At 35.6% G+C, this 19,295-nt stretch overlaps 2 protein-coding genes across 2 annotated transcripts; one reads left to right on the forward strand and one right to left on the reverse strand.

Annotated features, from left to right (window-relative positions):
- Positions 1-1,887: 1,887 nt before the first annotated feature.
- On the reverse strand, positions 1,888-7,778 carry mdh1b (malate dehydrogenase 1B, NAD (soluble)). The gene is made up of 9 exons (XM_082163847.1): positions 7,719-7,778; positions 7,162-7,274; positions 6,899-7,033; positions 5,247-5,389; positions 4,283-4,797; positions 3,466-3,607; positions 3,082-3,257; positions 2,612-2,751; positions 1,888-2,227 (listed from the first exon to the last, which is right to left on the reverse strand). Exons 1-9 carry the CDS (start codon positions 7,738-7,740, stop codon positions 2,186-2,188), a joined length of 1,428 nt encoding a protein of 475 aa, XP_082019973.1. The 5' UTR covers positions 7,741-7,778; the 3' UTR covers positions 1,888-2,185.
- Positions 7,779-7,948: 170 nt separating this feature from the next.
- Positions 7,949-18,009, forward strand: fastkd2 (FAST kinase domains 2). Its single transcript, XM_082163540.1, has 12 exons — positions 7,949-8,079; positions 9,440-10,064; positions 12,023-12,126; positions 12,262-12,370; positions 13,320-13,443; positions 13,535-13,674; positions 13,770-13,942; positions 15,532-15,695; positions 15,781-16,005; positions 17,016-17,100; positions 17,239-17,353; positions 17,651-18,009. The coding sequence occupies exons 2-12, from the start codon at positions 9,477-9,479 to the stop codon at positions 17,777-17,779; spliced, it is 1,956 nt and encodes a 651-aa protein (XP_082019666.1). The 5' UTR covers positions 7,949-8,079; positions 9,440-9,476; the 3' UTR covers positions 17,780-18,009.
- Positions 18,010-19,295: the final 1,286 nt, after the last annotated feature.

Raw genomic sequence — 19,295 nt, forward strand, 5'->3', positions numbered from 1 at the left:
CCAAATATAATGTTACACATATTTATTCTCCACAGTATTAACTCTTTCTACAATAAAGGTGCCAGCCAGTCCCAGCATTATTATTATTTTTAAATCATTTTTACAAAACTTTCACATATCTTCTTTGTACAAAGGCAATGCCCGGATCGGATACAAAATGATGATCAAAACATGGAGTAGATCGAGACCATCATCAACACCCACAAAGCTTCACATTGACTTTTCATCGAGTAACATTAGGCAGTTTTCATTTATATGCTGTTTAATGTATGAAGATCGCAATAGTTTACATATACGTTATAATGCTTCTATCGCTTGTTTCTGCTTTTTCTTTGCCTGTCTTTACCATATAACACTGAAAACATGGATTGCTGGAAAATGCTGTCAATGGCAGGGAAGAAGTTCATGGCTGTGTCGGAAAATGTAGTGATTTTGTAAGCATTGTTTGTGCACAAATGCACCTCACGAAACTGATTTCTGAGGCAGTGTAATGGTTTAATGATCTACAGTAAAATAGACAGAGCTTTTGAGGAATTATTTAATTACTACAATTGTAATTTCTCGCTAAATGACATCAGAAGTGGAAAACGTTGGTCAAAAACGTACATTTACACACAAACTGACCACCAACTGCAACTTTCAGACGCCATCTTTATTTTTTAGCTCGCACAGGATTGTGGGATATCAAAGACAGCGAAGGGTACATCTATGCTGTGTTCAAAAACCGATCAGATGAAGGTATCTCAGGAGGGGAAGCTAACATTGGATTCGGACGTGCCTTGATGCCTTACCTTGAAATTCCATGTCTTTATACTTTAAAATATACATTTAAATTTTAGGACGGGGGTCCCTCGCACAAGAATTCTGGGTTTGTGGTGTCTAAAAGATTGAAAACCCCTGATGTAAGAGTACAGGTTTTGATATGTTTTTGCATGAAATATTTGCTGACTGTGCTTCGGGAACAGCGAGAGATAAAGCCAGGCATGAAGAAGGTCATGTGAGGTAAGGCTAGCATGTTGACAGGCCTGCGGTGAGCTGGCAACAGAACCGAACGCAGATGGTTGCACAGCTTATAGTCGGAGGTGACTGTAATCTCGATTATTGGGGGTGATTAATCTCTAAGTATGGAAACATTACAGAGGTCTTTGGTATTAAATGGAAAGTTCAGCCACAAATAAAAAAAACTGTCACCATTTACTCACCCTTATGTTGTTCCAAACCTATACGAGTTTCTTTCTTCTGTTGAACTAGAAAGAAGATATTTTGAAGAATGTTTGTAACCATTTACTTCCATAGTATTTCTTTCCTGTTATGGAAGTCAATGGCTATACCGTCAACTGTCTGGTTTAATCAGCCAATCACATGGTTGTTGGTGCTATAGACGTTACCAACGTCTATAGCACCAACAACCATGTGATTGGCTGATTAGATATTTGTGTTAAAGAGCAGTTGTACCTAATAAAGTGGCTGGTGAGTGTATTGAGGGACGAAAAAATTAATGATTTCAGAGAGTTTACATGTTTATTTTATGTGCTTTTTAGCATTTTAATTTAAAGTTAGATTAGTTAAATACATGGATAATAATTGGTTAATTTAAATACTTTCAAGACATCCTGCAGCCCTCTTAGAAGTTTCCTGAAAACTGCTCTAACCCTTTGGAAAATTTATTTTCAAAGTTAGATTAAGGAAATTATAGCATATACCAATAAATGGCAACTATGAGAGCATATATTACTTAAGCACAAAGTTCTTCTGGTATTGGTTCACAAATTGTTTTACTAGGAAAAGAGTGAGAACCTGAAACAAATTGTATAGTCTTCCAACCCACATTTGTTTGGTAAAATTGCATGACACTATTAAAGCCTATCAACAAAAGTCTCTCAAGAATTGAGCTAAACATTTTTATAGGCCAAGTTCATCACATTTAAAACACTGAGATTGTGTAACACTAAGTAACTTTAAAAAATGCACTGGGTTGCAAAATGCTGGGTTGTTTTAACCCAATTTTAGGTCAAATATAGACAAACCCAAATGTTGGGTTAAAAATGTAATTAAAAAATGTAACCCAACGGCTGGGTTTGTCCATACTTGACCCAAAGTCGGGTTGAAACAACCCAGCAATTTTTTGATGAAGGGATCAGGTTACTGAAGGAGTGAGTAATCGAAGTCTGCTTTTGGAGAGCCGTCATTCATCTTTCTTCAATATTCTAGCAGCAACGTCTTTCTCCTAGAGCAAATAAATACATAAAACAACATTGATTAACCACTGCAATCTTATCAAAGCTGATCAAGTGCTCTATCCATGTCTTATCAGGAAGAAGCACATAAAAGCATGCATTTATTTGTTATTTAAAGTGCCACCAAACTTTCACTAAACCTTTGCGGTTTCCAAAACTCTCCAAAAATGCAGAGAACATTCTCTGATTGGCTAATAAACTTTACACTCTAAGAAAATTTTACTTTACAGTAGAACCTTAAAGGTTCTTTCAGGCATTTACATACATATAACCTTTTAAAGGTTCCCATCATGGGATAATTTCATTGATTTAGTACTAGAACCCCGTTTAATCTATATATATATATATATATATTTATTACTTCTTGCACTCACCATTTTAAGTTCATCAGCACAAGCATCAAGTTTTACCCTCAGCTCATCTGTAACAGTAACATCTGAGCGCACTGTCCAGCAACCATCCCTGAAGCTCACGGGCATGGAAAACACCAAACCAGCTGGAATCCCAAACTGACCTGCAGATTTAGAAAGGTCAGACATTTACAAGGATTAGCCTATAAAGTAACTATAGAAGATGCACTGTGCAAAAGTATATGATCAATAAGTTATGACATTGCTTTAAGTCATCAAAATAACTTAAACTTTTTTAGTTATACAAGGTTCAACTCATTTTTTAAGTCAGTTTAATGTAATTTAAGTTGAAATGACTTAAACATCCAAGTTAATTGTAGCCTACTTAAAAATTTAAGGCTGCGTCTTTTAAAAAATTTTTTTTATTATTATTATTTTTTACATAATGTAAGCCATATTTATTTAATGTTTGAGAATGATTTGAATGGTCTTGCCTGTACTGAGTACACCCATTGAGAAATCTTTCTCTGGAGAAGCGTCATTATTCCAGGCCCTTAAAATGGTCATTATTCCATTGGTTGATGATATTGCAGTGGCTTTGTTGGTCTTCGACGAAACTGTGGCACGATGTTTATGTACTAAACTCATAAAACCTGTCTCCAGCCATTTCCTTATGAAACAAAACATGAGTATAATTACATAATTGGCAAATGCATTTAGACAATTTAAGATATGTATGGAATTTCAGGTTAGGCTACGCCAGATTTTTGGTTTACTTACTGATAAAATGGTACCCTTTAGAATAATTCATAAATTGATAATAAAAGATTTCATAAAAGAGCCATATGGCTTGAGTCATGCACCACAATGACCTTTACCAATCATAAATCATGTTCATGACTCGCTGAGAAAAACCATCTGGTCCCCGAACTGCACCATCATATCTGAGAACCTCCGCCCTCTGCAGGTCAACATGGAAACTGCCACTGATGTTTCCCCATACCACAACATCAGTTATGTCTGTGAATATAAAAAAAATATAATAATTGAGCATGCACAGAAAGACAGTAAGAAAAGCACAATTTATTTTATTAATATTATTTTATTATATATTTATTAAAAATAATATATATGGTATTAATTTGTTAAAATGAATAGCATTTATTTTTAAATTATTTTAACAATGTAATTATTGATTAAAATTAATATAATATATCACATATGTAATATACAAAAATGTATATTAATATAAAAATGAAATATGTGAATATAATAAAAAGGGGAAATTTGAGCACAATAAGACAATAAGATTCCTTTTTTAATTATTTTAATAATTAAATTATGTATATTATGTATGTATTATTTATTATATATATATACATATATATATGATATTATTATAATTATCTATAATTAATATAAATATATTTTTTAATTATTTAAACATAATTCTTGATTAAAATGAATTTTTTTTTATACATTTTTTTTAATACAATTTTTATATTAATATAAAATTGTATGTAATAATACATATCCTTCATGAGCTTGTGAATGTATAAAATGGCGTATTGTTTCTTCAGAATATTTTCTAAAATAATTATTAATCATATCAAAATAGTCAAACAGAACTGAATGAAATTTCTAATGTATCATTGTATTGCAATTTAATATTAGAACAAAAATGTATTATTTTACCTGCTGTTTTCACCGATAACTTCTGCGCAAGCTGAGTTCTTGCCTCGTATTCTAGTTGCGTCGTCATTGCCACAAAGTTGTGCGGGTCAACGGAGGGTGCGTTCTCAATTAACAGCGAGCACTTCAGGTTAATAAAGGAGTCTCCTGCCACTATCACTCTTACGTCCTTCCGTGCATTCGCCTCGATGAGTTGCCCGTAGCAACAGAAACATTCAGCTACCCGGCTCACCATGTGGTCCTTGTCATCCGGCTCATTGTTACTTTCACATATAGACTGCAGGTCATCCAGAAAGATGATGAAGTGGGCTTCCTGAAACGCCTGTGTCTGGTCTGAATGGACAGTGACCTCATGGAGCTGAGGTAGCGTGAGGTCTTCTGTTTCCATCTTGAGTCCTTGCATCATTTCCTCAGAGCCGCAGGTGTCCATGAGGTGAAGGCTGAAAAGGGGGAGACCTGGAAACAGTCCCGGGGTGAACAACTGAGGAATGAGGCTGTAGCAGATGGGGTTCAGAGCGCTGAAAGAGGTTTTCTCAGGTTAAACGTCATGCATCTAAAGACAATAACAACTATTCTTTACTCTTTTAAAGTGCCCCTATTATGGAGCTATTTTAAAGGATCCTAATTTTGTTTTGGAGGCCTCCTATCTCAATTCATATGGATTAGTTTTACGATCTCTTTATGAACTTTTTGAAGTGTCAAAGTGGTAGTTGCGTAGGCTGTCAATGGAGGGACAGAAATCTCTCAGATTTCATCAAAAAGATCTTCATTTGTGTTCTGAAGATGAACAAAAGTTTTAGGGGTTTGGAATGAGTAATTAATGACAGAATTTTCATTTTTTGGCTGAACTATCCCTTTAACATTCACAAACAGCTATATTACACACTGCATGAAATGTAATATATAGCCGAAAACATATAATTGGGGCACTTTAGAGGCCTGAAGTGGCCTGATAAAACACGTCCACCTGCTGATCCAGATGTGCAGAGGTCTGAGAGACTTGAGTCGGTGAACTTCCTCCTTCATACACAGTTCTTTAGTTTGTTGATTCTCTGCTGCAATTTTTAGCATCAGATCAGAGTTCATATCTGAGGTCATGCCATAGTAACCCTGCAGGAGAGGACAAAAGTATTGATATTCACATACAGTATCTAAATGAAACAGGATGTCGCTGATCTTGGATTAGCTTCTGATCCAGAAGGAACTTTCTTCAGTCATTTTGATCACTGTGAGTTCAAATGGAAGGTATTTGTTTAATTTTAAGTTTTATCTTGCAGTAATTTAAGAGCTAAAATAAAGTCTGATATCTTTATCCACCAGAGGACACTCCTCCCGACTCCTTTGCCTTTCAATCATGAACTTCATTTTCCATAACCCATTGCCTGGACTCATTATTATTTGATCACTTGCACCCGTGTGTCATTATCTTACATTTACATTTATGCATTTGGCAGACGCATTTATCCAAAGCAACTTACACTGCATTTCAAGGTACACATTCACATTCTTATCAGTTCTTGCTTTCCCTGGGAATTGAACCCATGACCTTGGCATTGCAAGCACCAACGCTCTACTGTCTGAGCTACAGGAAAGGCCTCTTGTTATACTTATAGAGCTATAGGCTTCTTGTTATGGTTATAGAGATATAGGCATCTTGTTATGGTTAGCCTATATAAGCCCTGTGTATTCACTCTCACTTTGTGAAGTCTTGTTTGTGTTACACTGCATTTCTGAGCGCTTTCTCTGGGTTCCCGTATTATGGTTCTGATCTACTGCCTGGTTTCCTGGATTTCCCTGTTTGCCCTGTGTTGTGACCATTTGTGTGCTATGTGAATTACAATGGTAGATTACCCCTAATAAAGCTGCGTTTGGATCTTATAACCGCAGTACATAACAACCTGACATTTGTTTTGCAAAGAAATCACAGCACAGCAGCTACTACAGTTTTTCTCAATTGCTTTAGATCGATTCTCAGATGTGATTTAATTAATAAGTTCAGAACTCTGAACAATAAGTTTCTTGTTCACTCATTATTTGCGTGTGTTTTTGTACTTGTGTGCAAAAGAGTAAATACTGCTTGCAGAGATGAGTTGATTCTCCGTGAAATTGTCATGCTCTTGACTTCTAAATATTCTTTCATTGTGTGAGCCATCATCATCACATGCAAAACGATTCATTCAATTACAAAATCTGTGTGACACATACTTGAATATTCAATAAATATCTATGACATGGAATGTTTTCTGTTTACATGTAACGCATTGTTACAAGAAAATGCAGTTTAGTATACAAATGTGCATAAGTATTGACTTTTACATTCTGTTGAAAGTGTGATACACAAGCCTGGATGACTGACTGCCATGTTGAAGAAACATCTAAATGTTTGATCAGTGCTGCCTATGTGATGACAAAAAAAAAAAAAAAAAATGGTGGCATTGGCCACTTTGCTTACACAATGACTGAGTTTTTAAGCATGAATTAAATGTGTTTGGTGAGTGACTACATTTTGCAAGCGTTTTCAAAAAATGAGCCAAAGCAACTCGGAAAAATTAATTTATGTGGACTATATCAGTTTTTGCTTGATTCCTCTATTTTATTTTGGTATCCAATCATGCAAACCTGAGCATGCTCAAGGAAATCGTTGAAGCCTCCGAGGAGCATTCCTTTCCCCCCGCGATCGATCAGCTCCCTCCATACTAAAGGACAGCTTGAATGCGTCCATCCATTAGATGCACAGGTTTCCTCCAGCCATGTCTGCAGAGAAAGATGGTTCAATATGAATACAAGACATAAATGAGTCAAGGACATCTTTAGTTCAACTTAAAAATATTGTGAACGGTGTGAAAGAGCTCTTGAAGCTCCACATGAACTCAGAGGTTTACCTCCCAGTCACTGGGATGCACACTGATCTTGTGAATGTGAAAATCTGGCAGGTTTCTTTGCAGCACATCAGCAAGAAGCTCAGCTTTTGCATAATAAGGACAATCAGCTTTTCCTGTACAGATGAATAGATAATACTAAATATGCTCCTGACTGTGACATGATTTACTATAGTCATACTGAAGAAGAAACTACAGTTACAGCTATAATGTGGCATAACATTTAGGGCAGACAGGCAGATAGACAGACAGACAGACAGATATATATATATATATATATATATATATAGAGAGAGAGAGAGAGAGAGAGAGAGAGAGAGAGAGAGAGAGAGAGAGAGAGAGAGAGAGAGAGAGAGAGAGAGAGAGAGAGAGATAGACAGACAGACAGACAGATAGATAGATAGATAGATAGATAGATAGATAGATAGATAGATAGATAGATAGATAGATAGATAGATAGATAGATAGATAGATAGATAGATAGAACGCTGACTAATGTTTGCTTTCATTAAAGTACTGATCTCTGTAGTTTTGTTTAATTAGCCATAAAACTGACCAACCTGCAAGAACAAATTTCGCCATAGTCCATTCACATGCGCGTCTGGCCGTTGCTAGGTAACAGTGTGTGTTCCGCATAAAATGTTCCTGGGGAGGAAACATTTTGGATTTCGCTTTCTTTTTTCAAATCAATTTTTTTAATGATTTTTAAATAATATGTTATGCATACTATGGATTAAACAAGTTTTATATGTGTTTATTTCACTATTTGGTCGGGGTTTTAAAAGTAACATTGTGAAAACCACGCGATACTACAAGCGGAACTATCGTGCGGCAGCAATCGTGCGCGCGCGCCCTGTTTCTGTCATGGCTGCGCTCACAGTGAGAGCAGTACACATGTGTGAAGACAACAGCAACCGAAGGGTGAGGTCCTTATATTATGAGTATTAAAGATCAAGGGCGCATTAAAATATGTGACTGTGTCATAATTAACTGCAAACATGTAAATAGTATACTTAGTTTTAGTATACAATAGTTTTACAGCTATAGTGAGGCATTTCTTCAAGGTTTCTGTACAAGGACATGAATGCAATATAAGCACAAAGCTGCTGTCCTCTAAGTGTATTTGTTTATTTTACTTGGTTTTTCCATTTTCATTTTTCACTTTATTATATTTATGTCTTTTAGGTAAATTCAACATTTGGCTATCTATTTGTTCGTGTTGAAATGTATTGTGGATAATCAAACAGATACGTACAAATATAAATGTATTTCTGGGTTATTCTGATTCTAGTAATATTTCATGATCTTTATATAGTGTGTCTTCAAAACGGTTAAAACTTACGTTCAAAACCTAAAAATTTAAAACTGATTAAAACAGCAATTTGCAACATTTATACAGTAATCTAATCTAATCTATACCACAGGAGAAAACTTACTGTAATGTAAACATGGATCATGTAACACATTTCTGCAGTGAATTACATTTAGTAGAGATAGTGTCATTCTTGTCTTGTAAAGAAATGTACAATAGAAAACATTGTAAAATGCACCTGTTGTCAGTGTGTTTTAGCTCATTGTTTAACTAAATGTGCTAGTGTTGATAGAATTAGCTGATTTGAGACACATATGAAGTGTTTTGGTAGTTTTAGTGCATTTTGAATGTGAAATTAACTGCTGTGCCAAACTGAAAGTTGGTAAAGAGAACTGTGTGATTGAAGAGTTAAAAAAAAAAAGTGACCTACAGTCACACCAAAATGTATTCAGATCAGACACCTTCAACATTTCTCACATTATCACAGTATATTCGCTATATAGTTTAGAAAATGGTTATACAATATGACAAGAACTCAAGAGTTATCAAATCAGTTGATATTTCACTGGTTTTGGCCATCCTTCTGTCATACTGTCTCACAAATTAATTAGGTTGAATAGCTGTGAGCTGTTAAATTTAAGTACACAATTAGATAATAACAATTTAGGTCAACCAATTACCAAGCAATGCTTAATTTTGTTCAGTCTGTGATGTAAAAAGTTTGAATTATCAATTAAAGAAAAAAACACTTGGTCAGGTCAAAGTGTCTGAAAAATTTTTGGTCCCAAATTTTTATACATTTTACTGGTAGTCCACTGTATGAAGAATATTTAGGTATAAAATGTCACAGTTTACTTTATTTTGCTATCCTCACTTACATACATGAACTATAGTGTCCTGCACCCACTAGTAAAAACAAAAGTAGTAAGTACAGAGGCTTCTGTTTGACCTTTTCGTTTGTTGAAACAGGTTACATCATGTCTGAAGCTTTGGAGAATCACCCACGATGAGCATGTATAAATCAGGTTTGGACATGCTCAGATGTGCTCTGAGATCCACGTCGCTGTGGACATGTGACTCTTTTAGATGGACGCAGATGTCTTTATGTTATAAAAGGAGAAGCTTTGCTGTATCATCTCAGCTGGGAAGGAAACACACATTAAAACAAGTCCGGTATTACAGTCTGAGTGGTCCTGATGCTCTTAATGTTCCGATTAAGCAAACTGCAGCTTCCACAGAGACCAGCGAACCCCTGGATAAAGCAGAAAGGACTCCTTTCTACAGCCATTTGCAGAACTGTTTTAGCCCCACTGATGTGCTGGACACGTTGAAGCAGTTCCCAGCGTCGCAGCATGTCATCAGCAGCATCTTCACACGCATCTGGGAGAGCACAAAGAAAATGACGGATGAGCAGCGGAGCTGTGAGCTGCGGCTGATGTACGAACACCCGGTGTTTGAGGAGGTCTGTGAACGGGCTGCGACCGAAGCCTGGCGCATGAAGAGCGATGATCTGGCCTACAGTCTGCTGGCCATTGTCAACCTGGGAGTTTCACAAAACACGCGTGTTGTGCAGACACTGCTGCGTGTTATACAGGTGAGGCGAGTCCTGTGAATGTAATCGCATTGGAGGTTTTGTCTTCTAGGCTGAAAATGTGAATATTCATTAAAGGTGCAGTATGCAATTTCTGAGAAATGCTGTTGAGAGTGGATCGGACAGAGTACCACAACACACTTGTAGCCAATCAGCAGCAGTAGGGGGCGTGTCCACTCATGATGTGGAGGAGAGAGAGTGAGCAAGAGGGAGATTTGAAAAAAGACTGTAGACAGAGAGCTGGCTGAGAGACATTACAAAAGAGAGAAGCTCAGAGGAATATCACTGGAAAAAGAAGGGTTACGAGCAGGCAAGAGCTTTAGGACCCGTGGTAATACTAGAAAGGCTTTCCAGCGCTGGAGAGACCGAAGCGGGAAGGCATGAAAACATTGTTGCTTTGTTTCTCGTCCATACATGAGTAACATTAGTTTTGCTATGCTTCACAGAACCAAGATATGCTGTTGTTGTAATATTAGCTAGAGTAACAGCACAGTTTTGAGTGTCATTGTGGTCTGGAGCTGTTGAACGAACAATTGCTTGTATATAGACCCCTTTCCAGTTAGTAAACATGGTGACTTTTTTGTGGGCGAAGCTTAGGTGGAGGCAGAACGTTTCCCCTGGCCGCTTCACTAACGCTAGTTTGCAAGTTTTGTCAGCTTGTTTTTTAACAATGACTGGAGAAAATCTGATTTTATCTTAATGTGTAAGGTCACTCCCTGTCCAGGACCGCGATTGTTATTTGCAAAAGTTCATTTTAACGGACATAACCAGATTGGCCGATCCGTACACGCTCACTCAATGGATGGACGATCTGACAGGATTAACGTTAACACTACCTCGGTTGAGTGGCCTGACATCTACACCTACCTGATAGAGAAACCAAGCATAAAGAGAAACTGAGGGCATATAAATCTTTAGATGCCTATAACTATGTGCTGAATGGTAACGTACAAGACTTGTGTTGTGTGGTACGATCCGAAGGCGACCATGCAAAGAGTGACATTACAGTGCAATTTTTAATGATGTGAATAATATTTTCTAGAAATAAAAACACAACAAATTCATTTTTTAACTATGTATTTGATTATTCTTTCTTACCAGGTTCTTCAAAAAGTCGTCACAATCAAACACAACAATGTAGGCTATATAATCATAGATGATTCACAATCACAATAGTTTCAAAAACATTATGCGATAAAATTTCCAATTGGAGCCTGTACTCCGTCGATTCTTGCACCCAACAAGATGACATTTAATTATAATAATAATATTTTTCAAGCTCCTTATTATGTAGCCGAATCAGTGCTGGTTTGTATTGGCCACCTCCAGTTTTCCCTTTGTTTTGCCTCCAGCTAACACCGTTACGTAATTGTGACGGCGGCGCAAAAGGGGTCTATAGGCTTCTGTTGTCTGTATGCTAATTTTTCGTTCTTCCTTCTCTTTTGTTCGTTATCTTCTCTTTATTTTTCGCGAAGTATTCTTTTGATTCTCTTCAGCTATGATAAAGGATAAAAGCATCTGCTAAATGCATAAATGTAAAAAGATATCCATTCTTGCATTGCGTTTGGTGCATTTTGGCAGCGGAGCAATGTGTGTTTAGGCTGATTGCACATATATATCAACAGTGTTTCTCAGAAATCACTTACTGCACCTTTAAATCACAATCATGAATGTTGTAATAGTTGCACAATATTTAAATTCAGATTTGATTTAATAAATGGATTTTCTGTGTATAGTATTTTTTTTTTTTTTAATGTTTTTGATAGAAGTCTCTTCAGCAAGGTGCCATTTATTTGATCAAAAATACATTAAAAACAGTAGTGTTGTGAAATATTATAATTAAAAATAATTGTTTTCTATTTGAATGAATATAATTTATTCCTGTGACGCAAAGCTGATATTTTTAGCATTATTACTCCAGTCTTCAGTGTCACATGATCCTTCTGTTATGCTGATTCCAGGAACGGCTGAATCAGTTTGATATAAGGGCTCTTTCGGTGTTGGCTGGCTGTATACGGGAGATGGAGGACTGTAGGAACGTTCAGGCCCTAAAAGAGGCTTTAAGGTGTGAAGATGGATACAGCCCTAGTATGACCTTATTGTGTGTGTGTGTGTGTGTGTGTGTGTGTGTGTGTGTGTGTGTGTGTGTGTGTGTGTGTGTGTGTGTGTGTTTTCATGACTTTGTGTTCTGGTTTTGAAGGTTGTTGCTGAAGGATCGTATTCCTGAGATCCAGAGCGTGGTTGCCCTGCAGAGCATGATGCGTGCGGTGGGCAAAAACTCTCCGATACATCTGAAGAAACAGCTGGCGGTTAGATTTATGATTTATTCACAGCAAATGTATATCACCTAAACTATATTGTTTACTGACACTCGCACAGAAATTGGATTTCCAAATCAATTGATTTCTGTGGATGAATCTACTAAAAATGTTTAAACAAAGAAGAAATTATATTTTGCATAATGAAAATAAAGCTTTTTCCGATAATGATATTATGATATATGAAAGGTTATTATAGTTTTATTAATATTCTGAAGGAGTGTTTTTAAAATTTTGTTTTCATGCTAATTTTTTTTTTATTATTATTTTTTTTTATTTCATTATGTGCCTTTGTCATATTCGTTTTTTTAAATATTGCCATTTATGTTTAATGTATTTTTGTTAGTTTTATTTAATTTTTTTTTTAATTCTTGTTAATGATATTAGTGCTGCAACTTCAACTTATTTCAGTTTATTGCCAAGGCAACATTTCTAATTTTCATTTAGTTTAAGTTTATATTTATATTTATATTAAGAATATTTATATTTATTTTATTTCAGCTTTATTTCAATTACCAGGGCTGTTTTTATAAGTTTTAGTTTTAGTCAACAATAATAACAATCCTTAGTAGTAGTTCTCATTAAATTTTCATTCCTGTAATAGTGATATATATATTTTTTTTTACAACCATGAAATGTAAATGTATTAGTTATCTTTCACATTACAGGAAAGAGAATGAGATTTTTTTGCATTATGATATTAATCATTTGTGAAGGAAATTGTGCTTAATTGTCTTGAAAATGATATCAAAAAACATATTGCTTCATAGATTTAAATTTTTTTTCAATGCAAAATATAATTAAGTATTTATTTTCTTATGATTCTGGAATAAAATAATCCTGACATGATGCAGCTGTCTAACAAGAAATTATTATTTTTTGAAATAGTGTTTTGTCACTAGATCAGTTTCTAGCTCGATTCCTCTTTATCCCTCCTCAGACAAAGACTCTGTCGTTGGCAGAAGAGTTTAGTCCACCCAACACCCAGTACATGTTCTCCAGCCTGGCTTCCATGGGCCTGAACTTCAAACCTCTGCTGGATGTCTGCAGCAAGAACATAGCTGGTGAGAATGACCATGATCCCCATGAACTTCAGTAAACGGCTAGAATCAGTGAATCAAGACCTGTCACTTGACCTTTCATTGTTTCCTGCAGAAAATGTGCATGAATTCCCCTTCGGTAGGCTTCTGTCTGTCCTGAAGTCCTGCCATGAGCTCCGCTACAGAAACTACACCCTCTTCAGCTCCGTCTCCGAGTACATGGCCAACACGTTTGATATGTGGTCCAACAAACAGGTGCGATATCTGCTGACCCAAGTGAAACTGCGCTGCACATTTAAAGAGGAATGCAGTCTTATTCAGCATGTTTCAAAAACATCCATGTTTTCCAGGTTATTCTCATTCTAGTATCATTTGAGGATCTCTTGTTCAGACCTGTGGTCCTGTTGGATGTATTTGCGGAGAGAATCATCAAGAGCCCTGACAGTCTGACCCTGAAAGACCTTCTTAGTGTTTTAAAAGTCTTTTCACTCCTCAATCATGACCTGAAAGAGAAAAAAACAGAGTAAGCCATTGTTTTAATTCTTATTCACTTACACTTGTCAAGTTTGGGGTCGGTAAGATTTTTTATTTTCAGATGTTCAAGTTCAAGTTCAAGTTCAAGTTACTTTATTTATACCCGAAGGTAGATTTTGTTTGCAGTAGAGTCACACACCATCACATTTCACACATCATCACATTACCATACATCAAAAAAGTTCTTATCGGTCAAGAATAAAATAATACATAAAAATACGTAAAAAAAAAAAAAAAAAAAACAACAAACCGAATGAACACTTGTGCAAAATATAGCTATAACTTATTCCTCAATGTAATGGCTGCAGGAACAAAACTATTCTTGTGTCTTTTTGTTTTACACCTGGGGATCATAAACCTACGCCCGGAGGGTAGAAGCTGGAACTCTGTGTGCAGTGAATGAGAACTGTCGTTTAAAATTGAGCTAGTTATGCGCTGTACCTGTTTTGTGTATAAGGTCTCCACGTTAGGCTGTTGCTCACCAATCAGCCTGCTAGAGTAGAGATGTTTTTGAAAGCTCACCCAGGCTGCATTTATTTGTTCAGAAATGCAGTAAAACAGTAATATTGTGAAATGTTAATGAAATTTCTATTTGAAATACATATCATTTATTCCTGTGATGGCAAAGCTGAATTTTCTGCATCATTACTCTGTGTTACATGATTCTTCAGAAATCATTTGAATATGCTGATAAAGGTTATGTCCTTTTTCAAAGTCTTGATTTTGGTTTTCGGGGTCCACTAGAATAGGTTTTCATATTAGTTCATATAAAACACATTATTTTTCACATATTTGACATTGTTGCAGCACGCGCTCTGTTCAGTTCCTGTCTCTATGAAGCCCCTCCTTCCGAAAAGCACACTGTACTCTGATTGGTCAGCTGGATCAGTGTGTTATGATTGAACAACCACTTTGAGCGTGTTTGAGAAATGTCACATCCCTTACCATAACCGCGAGTTTCAACACACTACTAACTTACTTTGCGTATACCGTGGGTGGGAATTGTTTAAATGAGGAATATTGTGACGTGTTCGTTCCCGAAGAACTCAAGACTATAGTCGACTACAGGGCGTTCAGAATCTGCGCACTGATATAGAGAATAAGACAAGTTTAGACTAGTCGGTTGCAATATTTCCGTTTAAACGTTAACTAAATTAGTCATCGCGCGTATCCCTAGAAAGGACCACTTTAATATTTTTAACTTAATATTTTTGTGGAAACTACTATACTTTTTTTCAGGATTTTTTGATGAATGGAAAGTTCAACAGAACTTACTTTATTTGAAATAGAAATCTTTATTAACAACATTATAAATACTGTCACTTTCGATGAATTGAGTACATACTTGTTGAATAAAACATTCATTTCTTTAAAAAAATTAATTAAGAATCTTACTGACCTAAAACTTTTGAACGGTAATGTATATTCAGTCAAATTATTTTCCAATTAAAATAAATATTCTTATATATCAGAATATTCAACAATATAAGTCCTCCAAAAACCCAAAGCAAAAGTTGTTTTTGCAGAACAGGCATGTCTCTGACTTCAGCAAACTTACACTTGCTGCTTTTTAATTAGGTTTCTGGCCAGTGTAACGAAGGTCTTAGAGTCCTACCTTCCAAAGATGTCCTCCACCGACCTACTGAAAGCCATTCACTATCTGGCATTGCTGGAGCACGTCCCTCAAACCCTACTGGATAAACTGCTACACCGGGAAACCCTGGACCAAATACTACAGAAAGGTTAATATCTCTTACTACTATACTTCCTCTCTCTCCTCATCTGAAGTGCATCTCAGTTCAGCTGTCATCCGTTATGTCCTCGCAGGCAACCAGTCGAATAAGGTTCAGAGGTGGCTGCACATGTTGGCTCTGTGTATGCGACTGGATCAGCCTCAGCTGCCACACTCCCTGAGGTCTATCCCAGACTTCCACTTCATGGTTCCTACTCATAAAGTCCCAGTCAACCAGGAAATGCTCAGTGCAATCAGGAGCATTGTGGGAAATGATGCGGTTCAGGACAGTGTGCTGGAGCAGAGCATCTACTTCATTGGTGAGATGAATCTCGTGTTTCTGTGGAGTTTGAGCTTAGTGTTATTTACAGTGGCAGGATTCAAACTCACATTTACCACATGAGCACCAGAAGCTCAATGTGTCGAGGCAGATGCGCTAATCGCTAGGCCACAGCTCAAAATTTAAAAAACAGAAATGCTCAAAAATTTTCGGATAAGTATCATTTTCTCCTTCTTACAAAATACTTCTTTTATATTGGTGAAACCAAAACTGCGTTGGGGTGATAAAAGTAATAGTAACTATATTTAATTATTTATTATTACCATATTATTACCATATATATATATTTTATTATTATTATAATAATTTAAGAATATTTAATATAGCATAATTATATTAAATTAATGAATATAATATAAATAATGTAATGTAATTTATTATATTATTTCAAATAATAAAACTGTATGTATATAGCACCTTCCAATAAATGTAAAGTGCTTGTGACAAATGTATGTGTGTTTACAAGTGTCAACAAAAAATGTATTTCAGGAAAACATGGCCAGGTTAAATTTACTCTAAAATCAAAAGGATAAAAACAATAAATTATATTTTGCATAATAAAAATAAAACTTTTAGCACCATTAAGATATCCAATGCAATGCAAAGTGCTTTACAAGCGTATGACACGCTATGCAAGCAATGAACATTTTAAAACAAAAGTTTATAATGAAACAGTAAATGTTTGAATAGAATAAAATAAGATTGATCAACAATGAAATGTCCATAAAGCAAAGTAGAATAGAAATAAAGTATAATGATAATAATAATACATAAATTTAAATAATAAAAAAGACGCATACATAAAAGCCAGACTAATAAGTGGCTTTTTAATGTGCACATTATATTAATTACATATTCATTTACTTTATGATTTTATTATATATAAGATCATATAGATTACTTTGCACAATCAATCAAAAAGTTTCACATTATGGATGTTGTGAATGGCATCTTATGTTGTATTTAACATTGTTTGCATCTTTGCTCTAGACTGTGTGATTACTCTGCCTCGTCCAAAAGAAGAAACCAGCGACCTCCATGCAGAGGATTCTGGGTCGCCCGAATGTGCCCAAAGGTAGCAAAACACAAGACAGCTGTGATGTTTATATTAAGAATCACATGATAATCTCACATACTTAGATGTTTCCCCCCAACTCTAGATTATTGGAAGGTTGTTTAGAGACAAAAAGCTCTTCTCTGTCCTACATTTCAGGATTGCGGTGGTCTGCGCTCCACCTACGTCATTTTGCTTCGGCACAACACATCCTCGAGCCAGCTTGGTCATCAAACTTCGGCATCTCGAAAAACTTGGTTATAAACCTGTTTTGGTAAGTGTGTTAAACTCTGATACACACTTAATAATCCCACCAAAACCTGACACTCAATATTTTTGGTACATGTGAGACATGTTTTTTTTTTAGTCGTGTATCATAGTAATATTAAGGTGTTCTTTGAAATACCTTGGAGTAGCATGTAAAATACCAGATGAATATGGTAAACATCACAGTACTGACATAGTACTTAACCTGCTTATGAACAACTGGAGAGATGTCACCAAAAGATCAATCTCTGGTTCGCGATTTTGTATTTCCAATAATACTCCTCATATGTATCATCCTTTTTAGGTTCCTGTAATTGAGCTCAACTCTAAAACCGAGGAAGAGAAGATTGAGATGCTACAGAAGCTCATTTTTCCAGCACAGGAATCCTCTGGAACGCAGGAAATACTGAACAACATCCCAAAAGCAGAATGAATTTCCTAACAGTTCCTGAGGGAGCAGTTTTCTGTGGTATTTAATTTGCCTTCATGTGTGAAGGACATTCTGATCTTACTAAAAGATGGATTCATGATACATATTTATTGATGTGTAATATCAATTTTGTACAGTTATGTATTCCTCCAACACCAAGTGAAAAACATAATGAAAGAATGAATAAATAAATATGCACTGACTTTTTTGATAATAAAAAAAGATTGATTGACTTTTTCAGTGTTTCTTTTCAATCTGGTTATATTTTGACTTCAGAAAAATAAGACTGGGATTGTTCTGCCTTTTAATACAAACTCTCCTGACTCAGTCCATTTAATTAATTTATTTAATTTATTTGACAGGGACAATGCAAACAAACATAGTGTCAAAGCAAGCTTGTCACTGAAGTGCTGCATATAAAGTTTATAGCAAATGCTAATTTTCAACTCCTGTCCCTGGTTGGGCTTTTAGACACAATAGAATTTACATACTTTACTATTTCAATTTTAAAACAATATAAACATGATATATAAACAACTCCTGTCCCTGGTTGGGCCTTTATACACAATAGAATTTACATACTTCACTATTTCAATTTAAAACAATATAAACATGGTATATAAACAACTCCTGTCCCTTGTTGGGCCTTTATACACAATAAAATGTACCCATGAAATTTACCCGTAAAATGTACATACTACACTACCATATCATATACAACTCTTACCTACTTACAATAATTAAAAATGAGTACACTTTTGGTTTGTTTTTAACCAGATTATTTGATTATAATCTTATTTTAACCAGATTACTTGTTTTTAACCAGATATTACATGAAGTAATATATTTAGTTTTAGACATTTTATTTAAAATGTAACAAACATTTTCACGCTCCTCTGCGGAATATTCTTTAAAATCTCATCTGCAAATCACCTAAACCGTCATGGACACTCACACGGCCTGTTGTGGGTGGGTCTTCTTTTTCAAAAAAAAAAAAAAAGTGTGTTTCTGGGGTGCATCCAACGTGCTAATTTGGGTATTTTCTCTAGGTTTTTTAAACAACACCAAATAATTAGTGTTCAAGCTGATGTTCTGCTGGATTTACCTTGAAAAAACAAGTTTTGTACAATATACAAGGCACTTTTGTGGTGTACATACTGGGTGAACACTCGTTCAACTTCAGGATTGCTACTAGCATCTTTCATAACATCATCCAGTATCAAAAAATTAGTCTTGTTGGAGGGGAACAAACGCTCGTCATTCAGGGTCTGTGGGATACCTTCAGTGCATTTAATATCATACAGTTTCAACAATTCATCATACAAAGGTTGACATTCAATCATAATGTACACAATGTTTTTTTAGAAATCACACTTTTAGCATTTTCTAACAACATTTTTACAGACAAATGTTCCTGAGCTAGAAGGACCACTTAACACACATGAAAATGGGTGAGTCTCGCACCCCTCGATGACCGATGTCAGTAGCCATATGGTAGTGTGGTTCGGTCAGGTACCAA

The sequence above is a fragment of the Leuciscus leuciscus genome, assembly GCF_965113295.1.
Source record: "Leuciscus leuciscus genome assembly, chromosome: 3".
NCBI lineage: Eukaryota > Metazoa > Chordata > Actinopteri > Cypriniformes > Leuciscidae > Leuciscus > Leuciscus leuciscus.